The sequence below is a fragment of the Cricetulus griseus genome, chromosome 10 (assembly GCF_003668045.3).
Source record: "Cricetulus griseus strain 17A/GY chromosome 10, alternate assembly CriGri-PICRH-1.0, whole genome shotgun sequence".
NCBI classification, from domain to species: domain Eukaryota; kingdom Metazoa; phylum Chordata; class Mammalia; order Rodentia; family Cricetidae; genus Cricetulus; species Cricetulus griseus.
This window is the reverse complement of record NC_048603.1, coordinates 8,505,563-8,524,941: the sequence shown is the minus strand read 5'-3', so window position 1 is coordinate 8,524,941 and position 19,379 is coordinate 8,505,563. Positions and strand designations below refer to the sequence as shown.

Sequence of the window (19,379 nt, the reverse complement as noted above, 5' to 3'; positions counted from 1 at the left end):
TGCTAGTTTGGAATACTTTGAAGCAGAGTAAGCTGAATTAATGCCTTAAAAAGAAGGAAAGAAAGCAGGTGGCAGAATAGGAAATAAGACAGCTGCAAAATCTTATAGGAACCGAGGAACAGTAAATACAAGAATCTAGGGCTGCATTCCTTGTTGGGTTTACAGGAAGGAGCTCACGGAGTTCTTGAAAAGCTACTGGCTTCTGCTGTTCCTGGATGATAGTGTGCAGAGAGTCAACCCCAAACTCTGTATTTAGATGGTAGTTGGAAGAATGGCAATTCAGCATGCCAAAGGAGTTAAACAAAACAAAACAAAACTTGATGGGGATCTACAGAGATTGTGCTGTCATGGTGGGATTTAGGTTGTAGAATGTATCCGGTCAAAAGAACAGTGTACATTTTGATGGTGCCATAGCATCCATAATAGCTATAATAAAACTGAAGTTAAAAAAGTTTTCCCTGAGATAATGAGATGGAAATTCTTGACAAGTTTTCAAAAGGTAGGAGAAGTTAAACTGAATTGTCCAAAAATCAATTCTATAATGTATTTGTATTTTGTTTTGTTTTGTTGCAACCTTTTTGATACATAAATCTGCTTTCATATTTTATTATAGTACAAATGTAAAATACTTTAAAGAATTTCATTTTTTGTGTGAGCTCATTTCTTACAATAATATTTTCTCTATTATCTTAAAACTTTTCATCTTACATACTTCTGCTATTAGATTTTTTTAAAAGCTCTAGTTTTCAAAATGAGCATTCTCATCTAACCAAAGATTATTACCAGATTATGTGGTCTGCAAAACTAATGTCTATTTTTTTTATATATGTATTCATTTATTTCCTATTCCCAAGACACTGAGGTGAGAAAGCTCATTGGAGATCTATTCTTTTGTTCTTTTCAGGAACAAGCTAAATGCTTCCATATGGTATGTTTTGGAAGTCACCCACCTGTTTCCACAGAGAGGCTCTTTGTATGGTGGCACTGAACTCACTATAAAGGGTTTGGGGTTCAGCACAGTACCAACTGAGAATTCCGTCTTCTTAGGTAAAACCTTTGTCCTGTAGGGAGCGCTGTTAAGGTTTTCCTTGACTAAAGGATCTGTGGGGGACACTAGGTTGTTACGCAAATAACTCTCAATGTATTTTTCAATATTGTAAGAAAGGTTACACAAATACTATTAATTGCTTTTCTATATTTTAATGTGTATATGTGTGTGGGGTCATGCATATGCGTACTCATAGGGAAAGACACTGGACACCTGAACATGGAGTCAGGCAACATGAGTGCATTTGCTGCCACAGCAAGAGCTCCTAACTACTGAGCCTTTCCTCTCTCTAGTTCATTATCGTACTAATACAAAAAAAAAAAAATGTCAAGTGTTTGTGGTTAAGGGGATAATGAGAAAGTAAACAACTTTGCTTTTGAGTCTTTCATTTTAATCAATTATTACTGTGTATTTAATGTGTATAAAACATTCTGGGAAAATATAGCTATCATCACCCTCGGGAACAAAAAGCATCAAAGATCTTCCCGTATAATGCAGAGCTTTGTTAAGCATTGGCTTTTTACTTCTGATAGTTCTTCTCGATAGTTCATTAAATCATCTGAAAACCTTTTTTCCTGCCTTTATATTTTTAGGTTCTTTCCCATGCGACATTACGTCATCATCAGAAGATGTCATCAAGTGTACTCTTCATTCAACAGGGACAGTATTCAGAATTACCAACAATGGTTCACACTTAGGTACCAACCAACATTTTAAAATAAATGTTTATTTATTCTTTTTTTCATGCAATACATCATGAGCGTAGCTTCTCCTCCCTCTGCTCTTCCCAGTTCCCCACCCTACCTCTCCTCTCCCCCAGTTCTGTCCACCACCCAGTCTCCCCCAAGATAAGAGCAGGCCTTCCAGAGACATCGGCTGAACACTGAAAAACAAGATACAAGGCCAAGCACCAACCCTCACATAAAGGCTGAGTGAGGCAACCCACTCAGAAGAAGGGGATCCCGAGAGCAGGCAAAGGAGTCAGAAACACCTCCAGTCCCACAATTATGAGTGGTCCCCAAACACCAAGCCAACAACCTTAACATATATGCAGAGGACCTAGCACAGACTCATGGGAGCTCGGTGATTGCCTCTTCAGTCTCTGTGAGCACCCACGAGTCCTGGCTGGTTGATTCCCCTAGGCCAAGTTCTCCCAGTGCCTTTAACTCTTCTGGATCGCACAGTTCCTCCCCCTACCCACTTAAACGGGTTTCCTGAGCACCAAAGTAGGGAGGGTGCGGGCAGACACTACCACCCTGACTTCTCTCTGTCTCAGGTTTAGCTGTGGGTTTCTGCATCTGTTGCCTCTCTGATGACAATGGTGCTAGACCCCAATTTATGAATATAACACAACATTAAGGATCATTTCACTGATTTTTGGGGGGCATGGTTGTGTTTGGTTCTACTACGCTAGGTCTCTGGACTATCCATGCTCCATCCAGATCCTGGTCATCCAGGCAGTCAATCATGGGCCTCCTCTCAAATTCAACCAGTCATTGGTTGGCCACTTGTACAAGTTCTGCACCATCATTAACATAGCAATCTTTCAGGCAGGAATGATTGTAGGTCAAAGGTGTGGTGGCTGGGTTTGTGTTCCAGTTCCACCACTGGAAGCCTTGGAAGCCTTGCCTGCTTATAGAAGATGGACAGTTTAGGCTCCATACCCTCCATTACTAGAAGTCCTTGCAAGGGTCACTGTTACGATAATCCGCCTGAGCCCCACCGCCACATGTGAGCTTTACATCAGCCGCCCACCTGAGTTAGGGCCCAAATGAATACACAGAAACTTGTATTAGGTTCAAAGCTGCTTGGCCAATGACTAGGATTCCTCATCTGTTAGCTCAGTCTTAATTATCATAAATCTATATATTTTATAAGACTTATCGGATGCCTTATCGGCGTCTCATCCTGCTGGTGGCTCACATCCTGCCACTGGAGGAGGCGAAGGGGAAAGAGAGTGGCTTCCTGTTTCTCCTTCTTTAAATATGAGTCTCCTTGCTATGTCACTTCCTGCCTGGATCACCACTTCTCTACTACATTTCCCAGAATCCTCTTTGACTCCTAGTCCTGTCTAACTTGCTGTCTCATTGGCCAAACAGTATTTTATTTAACAATCAATAAGATAAAAATACACAGTACATTCCCCATCAGGTTACCCTTGTAGATTCCAGAGAGTTTCCACTGTACTAGGCTTCCTACATCAGCCCTCAAATGCCCCCCAATTCCTGTCATTTGTGCCTGTGCTCTCTCCTTCCCCACATGATACCTCCTATACCCCCTCCACCCCTAGTCTACCCACAAAATCTATTGTTTCCCTTCTCAGGGAGATCCATGTGCCCCCCCCCCTTAGAGCCCTCCATATCACCTAGCCTCTCTGGGTCTGTGGATTGTAGCATGATTAACAGCTAATATTCACTTATGAGTGACAAAATATCGTATTTGTCTTTCTGGGTTCAGGCTACCTCACTCAGGATGATTTGTTTTCTAGTTCTATCCATTTGCTTGCAAATTTCATGATGTCATTTTTTTAGCTGCTGAATGGAAAGGTACCACCACATTTTCTTTATCTCTTCTTTGGTTGAGGGATGTCTATGTTGTTTCTAGTTTCTGGCTATTGTGAATAAAGCCATTACGAACGGGATTGAGCAAGTTTCCATGTGGTAGGGTAGAACATCCTTTTTGTACATGCACAAGAGCTGTATAGCTATGTCTTGAGGTATGCGGACTCCCAGTTTTCTGAGGAACCACCACACTGATTTCCATAGTGGCTGTACAAGTTTGCACTCCCATCAGCAATGGAGGGGTGTTCCCTTTACTCCACATTCTCCCCAGAATGAACTGTTACTTGTGTTACTGGTCTTAGCTATTCTGACCCTTGTAAGATGGAATCTCAAAGTAGTTTTGATTTGCAATTCCCTGATGACTAAGATACAAATCAACATTTATGTGTTGGGAAAAAAAATAGGAGAGACTTTATGCTGAAATTAAGTTAACTTTTATTTTGCATTCCACGCTGTTCAAAGAACTGATGCTGTTTCTTTTATACTTTTGCAATGTTCTCCATATGCAGTTCTCCATATGCAATAGTAATAGTCACATATGTGATGAGCTTGATTTAAGTAGGCTACATACTACATAGGTAGTCATATATGACATATTCTTTCATTCAGAAGGCCAGGCTTTATAATTTCATGTCCAGGAATTTAATTGCCAGGAACTTTTTGCTGCAGTCTAGGAGCTCCAGAGTTGCTGCAGCTTTTTACTGAGGTCATGAGTTTCAGAAAGAAAATTTGAGTCAAAATTATGAGCATGTCCAGTTGTTCCCCCAAATTTTCATGTGTTAGGAGTTGATTAGCTCATTACAAACATTCTGTGTGATATTTCTTAACAACTTATTTATTGGGCTTCCAGCTCTTTCCATTGTCTCCTGCTTATCACCTCTGGAATTATAAATTACACCTTATTTCTTCCTTTACATGGCATTATCTTGCTTTCTAGTAATCGTGGTTTTATTTTGGTTGATTGTTTAAATTATGTAAAAGTAGAAGTAGACAGTACTAATTTGAAAGCTGTTCTCACTTTGTAAAAAATGCTGTTTTTGTGGTTAATTTTTCAAACATTTACTTCTTTGTCTTTTAAAATCTGCCTCAATTCTTATTCCTAGAGCATGGACTAGGTTATGCCTGGTCACCCTCCATCTTAAATGTGACTGTAGGCGATACTGTGGTGTGGCACTGGCAAGCACACCCCTTTCTCAGGAGTATAGGATACAGGGTTTTCTCAGTCTCCAGCCCTGGAAGTGTGACTTATGATGGCAAAGGCTTTATAAATGGAAGACAAAAATCAGCATCAGGTATGTTTATGTTTTGTTGACGTTTTCATCATGCTCCTTTTTCTTAGTTTGGTAAATATGTTTACATAAATTAGTCATATGAATAAAACCATGAAGTAGTCTACCTGTCATTTGTTTGTCTCTTTTAAAAACCACTATAAACAAATGTAAACGATTATCTCAAACATACTATAATGAATTCGTGTCTTTATTATCTTCATTGATTCCATGACAGTTGACTGCCTGAAACATGTGTTATTCAGCAAAGTACAATGAAAATAGGACTGCACGTTTTAGTTACGGTGATCTGGTAACAAAAACGAACTTTTGTTGGTTGGAGTCAGCTTATTAGCATTTCTTATAGGACAGCTAAATGTTAGTGTTCTATGCTTATAACAGCATATTTACATTTTCGTTGCATGTTATTTTTCTTTAAAATGTGATAAATTAGGCCCAACTTTCCATGTTTTTTTTTTTTAAAAAAAAGTAAAGCTGGATCTTGCATTTTTGTATTATAATATATATATATATATATATATATATATATATATATATATATATATATATGCCTTTATAGACAGTGAACCATTCTCTACTACTTACTGTTGAGCTATTAGACACATGAAAAATAAGAAAATTGTCATCCGCACATGCATTTATATGATAATTTCCAATTCCCTCACCTAGTTTTCAAAAATTCATTAGTTGCTCAATGTTTCTTGTGTACAATCTTATTTTATGGCAGGTTCGTTTTCTTACCAGTTCACATCTCCCGGAATCCATTACTACAGCAGCGGCTATGTTGATGATATTCACTCCATATCTCTCCAAGGAGTCATTAATGTTTTGCCAGCTGAAACGAGGCGTATCCCCTTGCACCTGTTTGTGGGAAACACTGAAGCGATGTATGCTCCAGGTAAGATGGTTAAACGTGCAAACGGCACCCGATGGCCTAGGCTTGAAGTGACCTTCATAGAATAGATGTCAGATGATTGGGTCTACCCTGTGTTTGTGTCTTCCCAAGGCTAGAATGTATTCTGTAAAATTACTCTGTTAAAAAAAAAATGCCCAAATCTCAAGAATTTAAAACCACATACCTCCTTCGTTAAGTAAGCAGTACTGGGATCCGAACCGGGTTCTTGTTTTAGCATGGCTTACAGACCATTCTCTTGTCCAAAGCAGGCCCAGAGAATCTGCACTGGACAAGTACTGCAGCAAGCTGCCTAGCAACAGAGCCCCTGTGTGGCCTGAATGATACCAATGCTAAAAATCCAAATCAATTACTCTTTGAGCTTTCAAGTTGTGTCTCGCCATCTATAAGCAATGTCACCCCCTCTGCAGGGACAGTGAATGAACTTATAACTATCAGTGGACACGGATTCAGTAGTCTTGCATGTGCTAATAAGGTAAGACAATAAAATCTCCTTTTCTTGGTATCATACAAAGAAGATATTTTGACATTTTCCTAGTTTAACAGCATCAGATTTATGATCTATAACTGGCACACTCCTTTGTTACAATAAATCTTTCCGCCAAAAGCCACCAGAGCACTACTGCCACGTGGGCGGTCTCTGCCAGCCACCAAGTTCTGCCTGCCACGTAGATGGACAAAATAATACAGAGACTTATATTAGGTACAAATGCTTCTTGGCCAATGACTAAGAGTCTCATCTGATAGCTCAGTCTTAATTATCATAAATCTCTATATTTTATACGACTTATCTTGTCGGAGGCCTTCCATTGGCGTCCCCCCTTGCCGGTGGATCACATGACGCTGCTGGAGGAAGAGCAGAGGGGAAAAAAGGACCACTTCCTGTTTATCCTTGCTTAAATATGAGTCTCCTTGCCATGTCACTTCCTGCCTGGATCATCACTTTTCTACTACATTTCCCAGAATCCTCTGACTCCTAGTCCCGTCTAACTTGCTGCCTCATTGGCCAAACAGTACTTTATTTATCATCCAGTAAGACAAACACATACAGAGAAGCACTTCCCCCATCACACCTTACTCACTTAAAGCTGACAGTGACACACATGTGTGTATTTTTAATAATGGATTAATGGAGTTGTACACATCTGACTAGATCATAATCATAAAAAAAGACTGTCTAAATATCACCTACCTCCTTTGTCCTTTCAGCATACTGGTAACCACTAATCTGTTTTCTTCTCTATAGGTTTGCCTAGCCTAGGCATTTTTCTACAATACAAAGTTCTTTGTGAACATCTATTTTCATTTGGCATCACATATTGAAATTTCATTCATGTTTCGCTACTTTGTTTTATTGGTAAATAAATTCTTTGTTGTGTAGCCTGTATCAAGTCTATTCATTCATAAAGTTTATGAATATTTAGTTTTTACACATTTTGGTTAATGTGAATAGCTTAGTTACTAACAAACTTGTGTGATTATGATGATATTTTAAAAGTCAATTTAAAATATGTCTTCATCAATTCCCCAAATTAATTTTTATGAATACAGATTTTTCACAGAGTTGTCTTTTTAAAAATATAATTGATACTAATACAAACAAATTTCATATGAGAGTAATGTATCAATGTATTTTATTTCATATTCGTTTTTCTTCCAGGTTACAGTTGGTGGCTACCCTTGTGTTGTAGAAGAAAGTAGTGAAAGTTCTATTATATGTCACATTGACCCTCAAAACTCAATGGATGTTGGCATCAGAGAAATTGTAACTCTGATTGTCTACAACCTGGGCACTGCTATCAACACAGCGCCCGGTGAATTTGACAGGCGGTTTGTACTTTTGCCAAACATAGATATGGTGTTGCCAAATGAAGGATCAACTACAGGAATGACCAGGGTGACCATACAAGGCTCTGGATTTGTGGTTTCTTCTTCCAATGTAGAAGTCTTTATGGGTGATTTCCCATGTAAAGTCCTAACTGTGACCTACACAACTATTGAATGTGAAACATCGCCTGCTCCCCAGCAGCTTGCTCTTGTAGACCTTCTCATACATGGAATACCTGCCCAGTGTCAGGGCAACTGCAGCTTTTCATATCTAGAAAGCATTGCTCCTTGTGTGACAAGAGTCTCTCCAAACTCTATCAAAGGATCTGTCCATGTCCTTATTGAAGGAGAGGGTTTTGGGACAGTGTTGGAAGAGGTTTCTATATTTATTGGAAGTCAACAGTTCAGCGCAATAGAGGTTACTGAAAATAACATTACTGCTCTTATAACTCCGCTAGCAGCTGGACTTCATTCTCTCAGCGTTGTGGTTGGGTCTAAGGGCTTGGCTCTGGGAAACGTGACTGTCAGCAGCCCAACACTAGCTTCTCTCTCCCCGACCTCTGGAAGCATTGCTGGTGGAACCACTTTGACAATCACAGGCAATGGCTTTTCTCCGGGCAACACCACAGTTACTGTTGGGAATAAACCTTGTCAAATTGTGTTTATCAACTCCAGCGAGGTCTACTGTAGCACCCCAGCTGGGAGAGCTGGTACAACCAATCTGAAGATCTCTGTTAATGAAGTGGTTTACTCACCTCTGTCATTTACATATACCATGGAGGATACTCCATTTCTCAAAGGAATCGTCCCAAACAGAGGTACTCCATTATCTATTGTATTGATGTCATATTTCTTATTATAGAGTTATGATGTTAACATATATCTCTTACTTAGACCTACTTGAGTCAGTTAATATGATGCAAGGGATTAAAGTTCTGTGCACTCTCTATTTTCTATTTTTTTCATACAATGTCAATATACAATTCCAATCTTTATATAGGAGCACAATGTCCATCAACTTGATCTAAATGTGGAATTATGAATGAGGAAAAAAATAGGTGACTGTCTTGGAAGCAGGATGAGTAGTTTATGTCATTAATATTGACAGGGCACAAGAACCAACTGTTAAGATTCACAAACGATTGACCTTACTAACCCTGATGCTTGCTCAGAGTATTTTATTTCTAGAAACTGATTATTGTCGGTAGGACAGAATTCTTCATGAGGAAGGGAGATATTCAGATGGAGATGGCATCATTTGCCATGTACCACAGTTTCTGATCTTCATGCTATTTGAATGTTCATCATCTGTGTGAGGGATCCCACAAAGGCAGTTGAAGCATAGTCGTCAATAGAATGGCCGTTTTAGTTTGCTTTCTATTGCTGGCAAAACATATCATGACACAAAGAACACTGAACTTGTGTAGGAAAGGTTTATTTGGTGTACACATACTTATTATAGTCCATCATATAAAGAAGTCAAGGTAGGTACTAAAAGCAGGAATTTGGGGGCAGGGTCTAAAACAGAGGACACGGAGGAGCACTGCTTAATGGCTTACTCTTCATGGCTTGCTCAGCCTGCTTTCTCATACCAACTAGGATAAACTGCTCAATTTTGGCATCTGCCCAGGGCTGGTACTGGCCCCATTGATCTAGGTGTTATCGTATCAATCATTAATCAAGAAAATGCTCCATAGACGATAGCCAATCCAATGAAGATATTTTCTTAGCTGAGGTTCCCTCGTCACAGATGATCCTAGCTTATGTCATGTTGGCAAAATGCTAACTAGCTCAATGGACTTGGTGTCTGTCTGAGTTAACTTCACAATGACATTTGGATGTCTCTTCCCCTTAATATCAATGATACTGCCTTATATGTACTTACCTGCTAAAAATAATAGTCACTAATATGTAACTAAGAATGTTAAGTGTAACAAGTAATTCCAAATGTCTTTCTTAGTTTGTCTTACTGGGAAATATATTTTTTATTTTGGGGTAAGATGCATGCAATTCCTTCAGGAAGCTCACAACTGAATTTTTCTTTAAAACTGAGCAAATATGTTTATTTAGAAGCACCTGCTCATCATAAAGTGACGTGTCTATTTGAAGTCATTGAAAGTAATGGCATTTGTCTTTCTACTTCCGTGACCATGCTGTCTTCGAATGTGTTCTCCAAGGAACATCTGTAACAAGAAACTAGTAGAAAGTGAGACCTGGGCTGCTTTATTTAGGAATGAGGCAGGCTTTAGATCACACTGGCAGAATGCAGCATTTCAAAGGTCAAACAAAATTTTAACCTCTATAAAACAATTTTAGCTTGTATTTGGAAATATTGCTTGCATGAACTGTTTCCTTAATATGTATAATTTTATGGTAATGACTCATAATTATTTCTGTTTTCATAATTCTTACTTCATGAGTCAATCATATAGTAATTTTATTATAAGAGATACAGGTAACTACTTCTGGTAGATTTTAATTTGTAATAACCTATAAAGATCACTATTCATTCAAACTTTAGGGATTTGCCCTATGGAATTTTCTGCCCTCAATGTACCTATGTTAAAAAACAAACAAACAAACAAAAAGGAATTAGCTAATTACCTGGAGGTAAGATTGGAGAGAAAAGTAGGGGTCTCAACAAATAAATTCCTGTTGTGTTTGCTCAGAAAATAATGACCTTCACACAATAAATATGAGATATCATTAAATAATTTCAACAGATAGAGCAAACTATGAATAGTTAGATTAATGATCAATTAAAAAATGTCATATAAATACCACCTGGGGGAGCACACCTTTAATCCCAGCACTTGGGAGGCAGAGGCAAGTGAATCTCTCTGAGTTCAAGGCCAGCCTGGTCTACACCATGAGTTCCAAGACATCCAGGAGAGTTACACAGAGAAACCCCGTCTTGAAAAAACAAACAAACAAAAAGACATTTGTGCACATCTGTGTCATGACTTGGACAGCAGAATACAGATTTGGATGGGATAAAGCTGGAATGCAGGAAGAAAATTCACACGTGCAGTATTTGATTTTACAGATAATAGTAATATGATATAAAATAATAGTGTACATGGAGAAGGATGGGCTATGTAAGGAGGGCAATATTCCTCACAATCTTAGAGTAGCATCCTTGATAATTAAATCAATATAAGATTGGCATAAAAAGACAAAAGTGCATATATATATACATATATATATATATATATATATATATATATATATTGATTTCATGGGAAAATGAAAACCCAGAGGCAGTTGTAAATTTTTATTTTTTTGTTATATGTATAAGTGTTTTGCTTACAAGTATGTGTGTGTGCCACTTGTGGGATCATTGTGGGCCATCATGCAGATGAAATGCTGGGAATCAAACCCAGGCACCCAGAAGAGCACCAATTGCTGAGCCATGTCTCCAGCCCTGCAAAGACAGTTGTGTCTAACTGCCATTACACAAAGTAAGAGGTGTTTAAAACTTCCTAGAATACATGGGAAGGGCCGGGCCTTGGTGGCACGCGCCTTTAATCCCAGCACTCTGGAGGCAGAGGCAGGCGGATCTCTGTGAGTTCGAGGCCAGCCTGGTGTCCAAAGAGAGTGCCAGGATAGGCTCCAAAGCTACACAGAGAAACCCTGTCTCGAAAAACCAAAGAAAAAAGAAAAAGAAAAGAAGAATACATGGGAAGGTTTTTTTTAAAAAAAAGTATTATTTTATCAAAAGAAGAATTAAAAGAACAGATAAAATGAAATTTTTGTTTTGTATTTAACAAGTCCCTAACATCAGTATTTTCTTTAAATTAGTTGCCTTTCCTCTATTTTCAACTGTAACTGATTCACTATATAACATGACATATTTTTTTTTCTCACAGTGTAGCTACTGAACATATTTGAGTAACAGAAAGTCCGGCTTATTCTCAAAAAGAATTGCTATCATCAAAGGAGAAAATAGCACAAAAATACTAAGTTGTATACTCAGAAATCCCTAGTTCCCTCTCTAGATCATTCTTCCCTCTTTCTGTTTTCTCTACTAGTCTAAAGAAGTGATTTATAAGTTATCATGGACAGGGTGTGGTGTTATTGTGTTTGTCAGCTAACAAATAAAGTTTGCCTGAAGATCAGCGTGCAGAGCTAGCCACACTAGGCAGTGGTGACACACACCTTTAATCCCAGTACTTGGGAGTCACACTCCTTTAATCCTAGCACTAGGGAGGTGAAGACAGGAGTTATATGGCTGGGCAGAGAAAGGAATATAAGGCAGGAGGAGACAGGAGCTCTTTGTACTCAGTTGGAGGACTCATAGGGACAGGATCGCACCTTTGGTCTCAGGATTCAGCAGAAGGAAGCAATCTCTCTTATTGCTGGCTCCTTTACTTCTCTGACCTTACAGCATTTACCCCTTTATCTGGCTCTGGGTTTTTATTATTAAGACCTATTAGAACCCGTGCTACATAGAAGGGCTAGAAAACAGTGAACGTTGAGATAAGTCATAAATGATGAATGTACAATCGGCTGATATATATTGTAATAAAAATGTATACAATGTGTATTGTTATTTATTAGTTTTAGAACGCTGGATATTAGTTTGCTTTGTTTTGGTTTTTGGTTTTCAAGACAAGGTTTCTGTCCTGGATTTGCTTTGTAGACTAGGCTAGCCTTGAACTCGGCGATCCAGGCCCACCTGCCTCTGCCTCCAAAGTACTGGGATTAGAGGTGTGTCCCGCTCAACTGGATATTATTTTTTTTTCACAGCAGTAAAGTTACATATCTTTAAGTGTGTATAGAAACATTAGCCTGTAGCATGTATTAATATTGTTTCCCTTTTGTTTTAAGGTCCACCAGGAACTGAAGTTGAAATAACAGGGTCTAACCTTGGATTTGATATCTCCGACGTTTCAGTGATGATAAAAGACAGTGCGTGTAACGTGACTAGTGTCAATGATAGTATGTTACAGTGCATTGTGGGAGAACATGCAGGGGGCATTTTTCCTGTGACGATGCTTCACAAGACAAAAGGCTCTGCCCTCTCCTCTGTCCTGTTTGAGTACCCACTTTATATTCAGGATATTTATCCAAAGCAAGGTGATCAGATAAATAGTTCATATTATTTCAACACTCACTGTTCTGAAAGTCCTGCCATAATTTGTACCTCTTATAAGCATAAGAATAATTTTTTATCTGTCCAACAAATTAACATACAAGAATATTAATTAATCATTCAAAATATTTTGTATTTTTCTTACTACTGTAGCATTTAATTTAAAATTCTACAACTCGAAATTGCCAAGTGACATGTGGAAATTTTAAAATCATGTTTAGTTTAAGTGGAATATAATTATTTCCGCAGAAAATAGTGTTTCTAGTTGAAAATTAATGGTCAAGAACCTCTAAAAAGTATGATGAAAATAATTAAATAGTAATATTATATGCATGTTTTGGATACTCTGAATTCTTTTGTGACATCTCTTTCAAATTAAGCTTTTAGTTTCTAGAATTGTCTACTTGTTACTAGAAATAACATTCGTTCATTGAAAATTTAGATGCTATAATGAAAAGATACTTGGTTTTGTTAATAATATAATAAATTTCATGTAAAGTGATTTCCTTTTCAAGTTGTTAACTACAGCAAATACATACACAGAGAGGAAGTTTTCCAAACATTCACTCAGTTTTGTCTTATTCAGGGAGCTTTGGAGGTGGCCAAACCATGACTGTGACAGGCACTGGGTTTGATCCCCAAAATTCAGCTCTATTGGTCTGTGGCTCCCAATGTGCAGTAGACAAACTTGGATCGGACTCTAAAACACTGTTTTGTGAGATTCCACCTAATAATGGTAATTACTCAAAAAAAATGGCTGCCTTTGAAAAATGCAAATTTTAGAAAGATTATAGTCTCTTTTCTCAAGTTGTTCAATTCTTTTGACATAACTGAGTCTTATTTATGAATATCCTGACTTCAAGCAATTTGGTCAGAACTTTACTTTCTACTGTTATAACTCTGAGGACTTTAGTTTGTGACATCAATTGGTGGCTGGCTCTTAGTTCTGCATCCAAATGGAGAATGTGTCTTTGGTTCCTGTTAGATACATTTTCTTTAAAGGCAACTAAAAATGCTGAGACAGGAAGAAATAATATTCCCCAGAGAGGAGAACACCAACTGGCTACCCAGTCCCAAATCGTCAGCCCCCAAAACATACACACAAGTAACATTGTATTTATATATATATATATATATATATATATATATATATATATATGAGTGTAATAACAATTAATGGAAAGAGAGATATAAACTTGAAAGATAGCAAGGAATGGTAATGGTATATGGGAGAGTTTAGAGGGAAAGAAAAATGGGTAAATTATGTATTGTATAATTTAAAAAATAAAAGTATTCTTAAAAGATGAATTGATACAATGCTTTTGTGTACGAAGCTTGGCAGTCACCAGCAGGATCTGAGCCCTAAGCATTTCTTGGGGAAAACCTTTGAGCCTCTATCTGCCTCAGATTCTTCATGTACCGAAAATTAGGTTTAACATAGTTGATACATATAGAAGGATGGATATCTGGAAATGATACGTTATTTTCTGCTATTATAATACTTGTTTATTTTTACTGGTTGAAAAATAAAGCTTAAGCTCTGGGAAATCCCTAAATCTCAAACTTTGCCACTTCTTTTTTAATTCCCAACTAAGTAAGTAGGCTTCTCCCTACTCCAGGTTTTCTGTTAAATGGAGACATTGCTAGCCCTAATTTGGTTGGCTGTGGACCTCAACTATCTACTATGTTGTAAAGATTTTTCCTTATTATTTAACAAAATTTAAGAAGGTATTTAAATGACTTTTTAGACAAAGAATATGCTTTATGTGCAAACATGGTAACATAATACTTTATAGTTTTGAGAACTTTTTGCTTACCTGACATTTTTGTTGTGTAGATTTATCATTTCAACACTGTATCTTGATAAAATTATGCCGTGATACTGGGGAAAACTGGTAGGTTGTGAGTCTCCACTCCACTGGCTCCTTCTCTTTTGTGTATGTTCCATGGGCTCCTTGCTGTGTTTCAGCCTTTCCTGTCTCCTCTGTGGCCTGGGCTTCAGTCTCTCTTTTCTAACTCTAATTTGCAACCTTGAACCTTCTAGGAGTGGAAATTGTCCACAAGAGCAGTGCTGAGGGGTTTCTATTGTTGTTTTCTTGCCTCTTCCCTTGTTAATAGTGTTTATAGGTTCTGTGATATTTTTAGCTTTCTCTAGAGAATTTGGCTAGGTTGTGTACAACCTGTGTGCACTGTGAAGTGCTCAACGGAAAGGCAGGGTAATAATGAATATATTAGGGGTTTTGACGTGAATCTGGGCCCGATGACAGTATGCTCAGTTCGAGTCCCTTCTCACAGGCAGCGGGCCGGATCAAGCCTGTGGAGTGAGTGTGGTCAACGGGAAGGACTCATCGCAGTCCACGATGCCGTTTACATACTCCTTGTCTCTGACACCGCTGGTCACTGAAATATCTCCCAGGAGAGGCAGCACCGCGGGGGGCACCCGACTTACAGTCACAGGATCTGGATTCAGGTACCGGCTTCACACGGGTGCACACCAACATGCTTCTGGACGCAAGCTGTTAGTTACTCTTGCTCTCTCTATCTCTATCTATCTATCTATCTATCTATCTATCTATCTATCTATCTATCTATCTATCTATCTATCTATATTTCTTGAGCCTCGGAGTAATCAAGTGCAGTCTCAAAGTGTGGATCTTGCTGTTTGCAAGTCCTGCTTGAGGTACAAAATAGCTCTAGCATTCTGCATTCACTGACTACAGACGCTGTGCTAAGGATTTTTCTACCCACAGAAGGTTTCTTATGCCATATAAGGTGTTTTTATCCTTCCTCGTGTTCAGGACGCTAAGGTACAAGAGATAAGATGACTTGCAGCAAATCTAGCAATAAGTTGATAAGCACAAATCATCGGTTATGCTTTCCCTATCAGCTCATCTCCGATCACATCATTTCATTGGTGGAAAAGAAACATCTTTTCCCTAATCAGAGTCCCTCCTTTGCAACCAGCCAGCTCTTTTTCTGATGGCATTATTCAGCAGCATTGATATCGTTCTTCAGTAGATGAAGCTGACCTCAAAGCATGGGAGACTTGTTTAGTTTCTCAAGTGTTTACGGTTCATGTAGAGGTTACAGTCTAAGGCTTGTGACCATGCTCATAATATTGCAAAGGAAAAAAAAAAATCCATGAGCAATTTCTACAGTTTGTAAAATGCAACTATTTGCAGACCACTAAGAATCTTGATGGTTTAAGCCCAGAAAGGCTTCCCTTTAATAGTGGAGCACTTGCTAATTTTCACATTCCTATTTCCCCATGTCTTAAACTTTCTGTTTCCTTTTTCTCAACAAATATTTCTGAATCTTAATATGGTGTCAGTCTGCACTTTGATAGACTATAGGGCATGATCACTGATTTTACAGTAACATATGAATGCAGGGCTTTTAATAGACAAAGTAGAAATTCAAGCTAAGCATGTATGGTTAACCTTTTCTTCCTTTCCAGTGAAAACACACGGGATGTTCATGTCTCCATAGCCAACGACCAATGTGATGTCCAGTACTCTAACAAGACACATATCATCTGTGTGACAAGTCCTCATGTTCCTTCAGGGTGGGCTCCAGTTCATATCAGCATCAGAAACTTCGGCATGGCCAAAGTGGTAAGCGGTTGCGTGTCGTAACCACAGCAATGAAAATCTAGCACCCCGGTGGTGGGCTGAGTGCTAGCAGATATCTTCTTTTAATGGCTCTAACAAATAATCTAAGCTTAAGCAGTGCACATTTTTATGATTTATCATTCATGTATTATTTCATATCTTAATTAATCCACGTGTGGTGTAATTAATAATAGGTTTTAACTTTTTTATAATCACAAAATAATCAAGTCATCTGTAACATCTTTCAAGTGAGTTTCATTTCATTACTTGGATAAATGTATCTATCTTGTTCTACACTTTATCTTCTCTGAGAAATTTTCTGTTAAATTCTCTGAACTTTATGGCTTCGTACACACTGTTACAGGAGAACCCTGACTTCTTATATGTTGATGTTTGGTCTTCCAATGCCTCATGGGGAGGAAAACCCCCACCAGAGGAAGGGTCACTTGCTGTTATTACAGAAGGGCAGATAATTCTGCTGGACCAAAGTACGCCTATTCTGAAAATGCTACTCATTCAAGGTAAACTTGTGAAAATCCGTATATTAGCCTCTGCTAATTATTTCTGTGGCATTGATTCAACCAAAGTTGACGATTCTGAGCATTCGCCTTTGTGTGGGGCTTTTAAAGTCTGTTTTCAGTTATGAGTTTACTTAGCATGTTGCCACCAGCATTCTTCAAACTTTGTTTCATATCCCCTCTTTTTTTCAGTAATAGTTAGGGGAGGATGGCGAACATCTTGATGTTCTCAGATTTAACTGATTAAAATAACAGCATTTCCCATGTCAAAATTATTGAGGAATTGGATCCCAGAGGCTGCAAAATTGTAGTAGTTTGCTCAAGTCAATCCTAAACAACCCCCGATTGCCCTTGGAGGCTGAGTACAAGCCTCTTTTGCTTGTGAGCCTGATTTCAGTGATAGCCTACGTTCTCTCTGCTTCTTGACATTCTGGCTCTACTATAGTAATGAAATAACCCCAGCAATTACAATTATACACAAAAGAGATATTAAACAGTAATTATAGACTACTTGGAGCTTTTATGCATAAACTTTGCCGTAATGGTCTTATGTGCTTGAAGGTGGCTGTAATTTTATGATTTTGTTTTTAGCTTCTTCAATTATAAAAGTGTTTGCTATTTGAGGGTAAAGTTGTACTGTCTTCAAATTGACATCAATCTTATAAAAAGGCATCTTAGTTTATTCTTAACAATGCTACTCAAGCTATTCGTATGGCACAAAATAGTAAAAATTGCAGAGCTCACTTTTTTTTTAAATGTCAGAGTTGAGGTTGATATTATAATGGCTTCTATAAAGACAACTCTGCCTTTGTTCTTAGTTTATATTTTAAGGTTCTGTTTTATGGAATTAACATGTATAGTTGAACTGTAGGATTTCTTTTGCTGTCAACACTTGGGGTCTTGTGAATATTAAAATTATGTGGTTCATAGGTGGGACTCTGATATTTGATGAAGCTGATATTGAACTCCAGGCAGAAAATATCCTAATCACCGATGGGGGTGTCCTTCAGGTACAGAAAATAATATATTTACCTAATTGTATTGTTTAAAATGCTATGTGTAAAATAAATAGTTAATCCTACCAAGTTTTCCTGAAGTTGTGTCTGTTTAGATAGGTTTAAGTAGTGTAGCAAACGTGCAGGAGGTTTCGCAGAGTATTCCTGCATCTTAATAGAGAAAGCATAGTGTGTTGTCGAATTTAAAGTAAAAGCAAAACTGCCCTGGGTCAGCCAGCATGCTTTCTAAGGTGAGCTGTTATATATTGACCTATTAGAAAATTCAGGTCTTAGCATTGGTGTGTGTGTGGGGGGGGCAGCTAACAAGGTTACCCAACAAGAAAAAGTGGACAGCACCTAAGGATCAACACTGAAGGTCATATTCTTGTGTCCACACGCAGAACCATTGGCTCTAATCACATTTGAGGTACCAGGGTAATATTGTTTAAAAGCTGAGTCCTTTTGATATTGATGTTTTCTGTGTTACAATAGCACACACCTGCACCTACAACACTCATGAAAACATACACAAAGCATACACAGTGGATTCTCTTCCAGAGGACCCAAGTTCAATTCCCAGCACCCACATCGTGGCCCACAACTCTCTGTAACTCCAGTTCAAGGGTATCTCACACCCCCACACAGACCAATGTACACCTTAAAAATAAAAATATCTTTTTTTAAAAAAAGTAAATCTTATGTTGTGAAAAAGACAGTTCTCAAATGGGGAAGAAAAGGAAAAATAGTTACTTTTGCTGGCTTAGAAATGTGAATTGTTGGGGCTGGAGAGATGGCTCAGAGGTTAAGAGCACTGGCTGCTCTTCCAGAGGTTCTGAGTTCAATTCCCAGCAACCACATGGTGGCTCACAACCGTCTGTAATGAGATCTGGTGCCCTCTTCTGGTGTGCAGGCAAATATGCAAACAGAACACTGTATGTGTAATAAAACTAAGTAAATAAATTAAAAATAAAGAGGAAATGTGAATTGTTGAGCTTTAGTCTTCTGATCAAGGTCTGTGAATTCTTTCAGATTGGGACAGAGGCATCCCCGTTTCAACACCAGGCTGTCATTACTCTGCATGGGCATCTCAGGTCCCCCGAGCTCCCTGTATATGGAGCTAAAACATTGGCAGTACGAGAGGGCACGCTGGATTTGCACGGTAGGCCGAAGACACTCCAATAAATGATAATAAACTTCCCAGGCTTCTCCTATCTTTGGATGGTCTCTGTACCACTTCCTTTCTGACTCTACCCCTTAGTGTAGAGAATCCCCCACCCAAGCCAGTCTCAGAACCAAGGCCATGCCTTCCTTCTGGGACACCCGGTACTCCTTTCATAGCCATTTCTATGGCTGGCCAAACACTGTTATCTCCATTTGCAATTCTGTTATGTACAACCCCCATCAATGGACTCTGCTTACTATTTCTCTGATTGAAAAAGCACCCATTTTGGAATTAGAAGATTACTTTTACTTCTGCATATGTGATACTTCTAAAACACAATAATAAATGTAAGATGTACTT

At 38.3% G+C, this 19,379-nt stretch overlaps 1 protein-coding gene across 1 annotated transcript in view; it reads left to right on the top strand.

Moving 5' to 3' along the window:
* Pkhd1l1 (PKHD1 like 1) overlaps window positions 1–19,379 on the top strand; it is a 142,033-nt gene that overhangs the window by 63,776 nt on the left and 58,878 nt on the right. The window contains exons 33-45 of the mRNA XM_035449642.1: window positions 905–1,047; window positions 1,642–1,746; window positions 4,713–4,901; window positions 5,626–5,796; window positions 6,060–6,286; window positions 7,472–8,456; window positions 12,469–12,717; window positions 13,320–13,469; window positions 15,029–15,203; window positions 16,191–16,347; window positions 16,709–16,865; window positions 17,793–17,872; window positions 18,887–19,016. Of these exons, the coding sequence (XP_035305533.1) occupies window positions 905–1,047; window positions 1,642–1,746; window positions 4,713–4,901; window positions 5,626–5,796; window positions 6,060–6,286; window positions 7,472–8,456; window positions 12,469–12,717; window positions 13,320–13,469; window positions 15,029–15,203; window positions 16,191–16,347; window positions 16,709–16,865; window positions 17,793–17,872; window positions 18,887–19,016 (2,918 nt within the window). The remainder of the gene's footprint in view (window positions 1–904; window positions 1,048–1,641; window positions 1,747–4,712; window positions 4,902–5,625; window positions 5,797–6,059; window positions 6,287–7,471; window positions 8,457–12,468; window positions 12,718–13,319; window positions 13,470–15,028; window positions 15,204–16,190; window positions 16,348–16,708; window positions 16,866–17,792; window positions 17,873–18,886; window positions 19,017–19,379) is intronic.